General features: G+C 39.3%; 1 protein-coding gene across 1 annotated transcript; it reads right to left on the reverse strand.

Moving 5' to 3' along the window:
• Positions 1-718: 718 nt before the first annotated feature.
• RNASE11 (ribonuclease A family member 11 (inactive)) lies at positions 719-1,413 on the reverse strand. Its single transcript, XM_005901896.2, has one exon. It carries the CDS (start codon positions 1,407-1,409, stop codon positions 813-815), a length of 597 nt encoding a protein of 198 aa, XP_005901958.2. The 5' UTR covers positions 1,410-1,413; the 3' UTR covers positions 719-812.
• Between the last annotated feature and the right edge of the window lie 2,585 nt (positions 1,414-3,998).

Below are 3,998 nucleotides of genomic sequence, written 5' to 3' on the forward strand. Positions count from 1 at the left end.
TATGATGAGGAATCGAGAACACATACACACACATTTGTGAACAAGATAACTGTCCAATTTTATGTAGAGTGTTGAACCATAAAGATTTACAAATAGACTTGGCATAGACTTGCTATTTCCCTTCTTTCTACCTCCTTTATCCCTCCATAGCTTGCCATTCCTCTCCCAGGGCCCCTGGAAATCAAACTATGCTTGAGTAAAAATTACAATAGGAGCTTTATTTTTTCTCTCTGTAGCAACTTGTGAAATAGAAAGGGGAAAAGATGGAGGAATGGAGATTGGATAGGGCTGGAGCCGTTGACTGAAGGCAACAGCTAAACCAAAGGATCTTTTCTTTTGGCACAGGCAGATCCCATGGCTACATAGGTGGCACTCACACTCGTGTGCATGCATAAACGTACATTTTCTTTGAAGAGAAGCAATGATAATAATATCCCCCTGTCATTCACTATTTCTCTGAATCATCTCAGTGGCAGTACAGTTAACTTTCAATACTCTGTACTGGTTTGGAGCCTTCTCTCCTTAATTGTGTCAAGTTGGGTAAACTCTACTTCTTGGCTTTATAGCTGAGCTAGGATGGAATTCAGTTTGGTTCAGAGAAAGTTTGTACGTGCATATGTGTATGTGGGAGACAGAAAGAGAGAATGCATCTACACTCCAGCATCAGTTATACATTTCAATTGAATTATCTACAATTGTGGATTTGTTTCATTTCTCCAGTTGGTATAAATAATTAAGAGTTTCCTATAGTGCTGAAAGGATAGATGTGGATAGTAGAAAGCAACAACCAATAATGAAAAGTTCTGTGGGATTTACAAGTTAGAGACACTAACTAACCAGCTCATCAGAGAATGACTTGTCAGCACCACCAAAATTTTCTTTAATGAAGTAACACCATGGTGTTGGCAACTGGGGGATTGTTTGCCCACAGTGAACTGGCATGTAGTGGTCCTCAGTTCTGGAGTCTCAGAGCAGCTTATGCCTGAAGTCTGTCCACACTTGCAGCTGGGGGCTTTGGGTACCCCATCGACCACTTCCACGGAGCCATGGATGAAGTTATTGCTCAACTTGAATGACCCGTTAGCTTCTGAAACTTTTCTCCAGACTGTCATGTCATTGCAGTAATGTTTGTTATTACCTGGATTGCATTTGGGGGGCAAGCTATAATGTAATCTTCTAAAGGTCAATAATGAGGAAGACACATCTTTGGACATGCTGAGGCTGGTATTTTTATATGACACAGTCAAATTTATTAATACCTCAATGGTGTGTTTTTCCTGGTAACTTTTTGCCATGTCATATTTCATCTCTTTCTCTAAAAATTCTTCTTTAATTATCTCCATTATACTTTCTGAAACTCCTGCAAAAATCACCCCCAGGCCAAGTAGCAGCAGAAAGAAGATCTCCATCTCAGATCTAGGGCAAACTCTTCTGCAGTAAAAACTAAAAGATAAAAATGAAGAAAATATTAAACGAGTAGCTCTCTTTTCTTTATGACATTCCCAGGGTTGACTCCTACACATAAGCTAAGACATCTACACCTATTAATGAAAGAATAAGATAGGAGAAAGACAATCAGCTGTGTAATCTGAAGATCCAACTTCAAACCCCTGTTTATCCACTAATAAGCAATTTATTCCACCTCATGTAATTAACTTCAGTTTCCTCTTGCGAAAAAAAGAAAATATGAGAATTATATAAGATAATATGTCTAAAGTACTCAGAACCAAGTAGTCATTGCTCTTTCTTTTCACCTCATCTATAATCTCACTGGTAAAGTCTGTAATCTCTGCAGGGGGTCCCAATAATCTCACCTAACATATTCCTCACTATTGCTGTGAATCCTCCAGCTTCACACAGTACCTGGCACATGGCAGCCACGTGAAAAAACCACCATGATATTTTCCCATCTCTCATTTCTTTTCCCACTGATTATCAGTCATGGAATTTCTGTCTTTACCAGTTCATTTGGCAAGTTGATTGCGTGGAGAAAGATTCCAGCTTGTTGCAAGGCAAGAAGTGAAATTGTATTCATTTCCTGGGAGTTTCTCTTACTGGGTCTAACAACGGAAGGGGGTGCAAGAAGGAGAAGGCAGAATTGTCTGAGATAGAAGGAGGAGACAAAGTGGAACCAGTGATGCTCGGAGAACTGAATGCAGTGTCCACTTGGCTGTCAGAATCCCAGTGCCCTTGGGCAGTATCATTGCTTCTTCTCTTGTGAAATCTTCCTTGTTTATTTCTACTTCAACCCAGAGTAATTTTTGCTGTTGTTTTTGAAACCCTACAGAATAGATAATATTGTGCTTGATTTTATACATTTTTTTTTTTAATTTTTGAAGTTAGTTGGTACAGTTTTTCTCCTTTTTATTAAAGCTGGAAATTTCTTGAGCCTGGAAAATAGCCTTTGTTTCTTTTCATTCTCTACAGGACGAATGAACTATATATGTCCTAGTTTCTCATAAGGTTTGCCAACAACATAACACGGTTTGACTACTGTAGAAAGTCCTTTATTTGAGGTCAGTGCTGGAAAATTCACAATAAGAATCCCAGAAGGAATGGTTATTTGGGGTAATAATTCTTTCTCTTGCTCTAGAATGACCATCTCCATTTTTTCCCTCTTTTTTTCTCTCCCACCTCTAAAAGCCTCCTTCCCTTATACTTGTATCTACTGTATTACCTCCTAATCACTAGTCCTTGCCTCTCCAATTCCTTCAATATGCTACTTTTCTAAAAACACACTTGCAGTGACACTATTTCAAGAACATTGAGATATTTCTCATTGTCTCTACAAGGTAATCTAATCTTCTGAGTCCACTTGGTCAAAATTCTGTTTGATCTGATCCCAACCTGCCTCTCAAGGATGATCACCGATTATTTTGGTATACAGACCTGTTCCAGTCAAATCAGTGTGACCCGCCCTCCTGTGAGTACACCCTATTCTGTCCTGTGCGTGAAATTAGAGCAAAGACCCAGTACCAAAAATACATGAGCCTTAGTAATCGGGTCGATTGATTATTGATAGATTATTAAGAATTCAGTGGATGTTTTCATGTGTGTGCCTTGAGCAGAGACTTGGTACAGGTTGAAGGGAGGAGGGAAGAAGAATTTGAACTGCTTCCTAAATATCCTCTACCATCACATCAATAGTGAGGGGCTAATTGGAAAACAGGAGACAACAAGGAGAAAAGTAAACAAGAAGAGCAGTACAGAAACGCCCAGTTTTTCTAAAACATTTTACAAGGGAAGAATTCACAGCCACCTGGGTTTGATTGGGGTTGCTGGTACCCATTTTAAAAAACTATGCCCCTGACTCCTTTCAAACTACAAATGTCTAAAATGTCACAATTCATTTGTGGGATTTGATCCTTGGAAAATGAAAATACTCCTAGGATAGATTCCATTTTACAGTCTTAGTTACTTACTTTAATGGGAATGCATTTATCTGCAAGATTTTGTTTTTAAATAGAAAGAAAGAGGTTAGGGGAGGAAGGGAAGGAAAAGTACTAAGAAGGAAAGAAAGGACAATTAAGCCGAGGGAGAGAGAGAGAAAAAGGAATCAGAAATCAGAACATAGAAACATAGGCCTAAAGCGGTTCAAAAAAACAAAAAGCAAAACCCCATTTCAGCTACATTTTCTCAGGAAATGATTCTGCTACCAGGACCCAACCTGTCACACGATAGGGGTCAGCTATTCCTTCTCATCATCTGTTCCGACACTGGGGGCTTTGCTTCCCTGGTGACACCCACGCTTTCATAAAGACAAGGACCATGGGATTCATTACTCACAGAGAAATGAGTAATGGAACTCAGCTGCAAAAGAGCTACCCCTGAGAGGTAAGCCTCTACTTACAAGGTTGCCAAGTGTTCTTTACAAATGATTGTCACTCCCTGTCCTCCATAAATGTCACCAGTCTGTTAGAACTTGATGTTTACCCATGACAGAGTTACCAAATAGCATAGGTTGATCTGACCTTGAATTACGTACAAATAAATAATTG

Source organism: Bos mutus, chromosome 10 (assembly GCF_027580195.1).
Source record: "Bos mutus isolate GX-2022 chromosome 10, NWIPB_WYAK_1.1, whole genome shotgun sequence".
In the NCBI taxonomy this organism is placed as follows: domain Eukaryota; kingdom Metazoa; phylum Chordata; class Mammalia; order Artiodactyla; family Bovidae; genus Bos; species Bos mutus.

Coding starts and splice junctions, on each gene's coding strand:
- RNASE11 (XM_005901896.2), bottom strand. CDS start 1,409: ATGGAGATCTTCTTTCTGCTGCTACTTGGCCTGGGGGTGATTTTTGCA.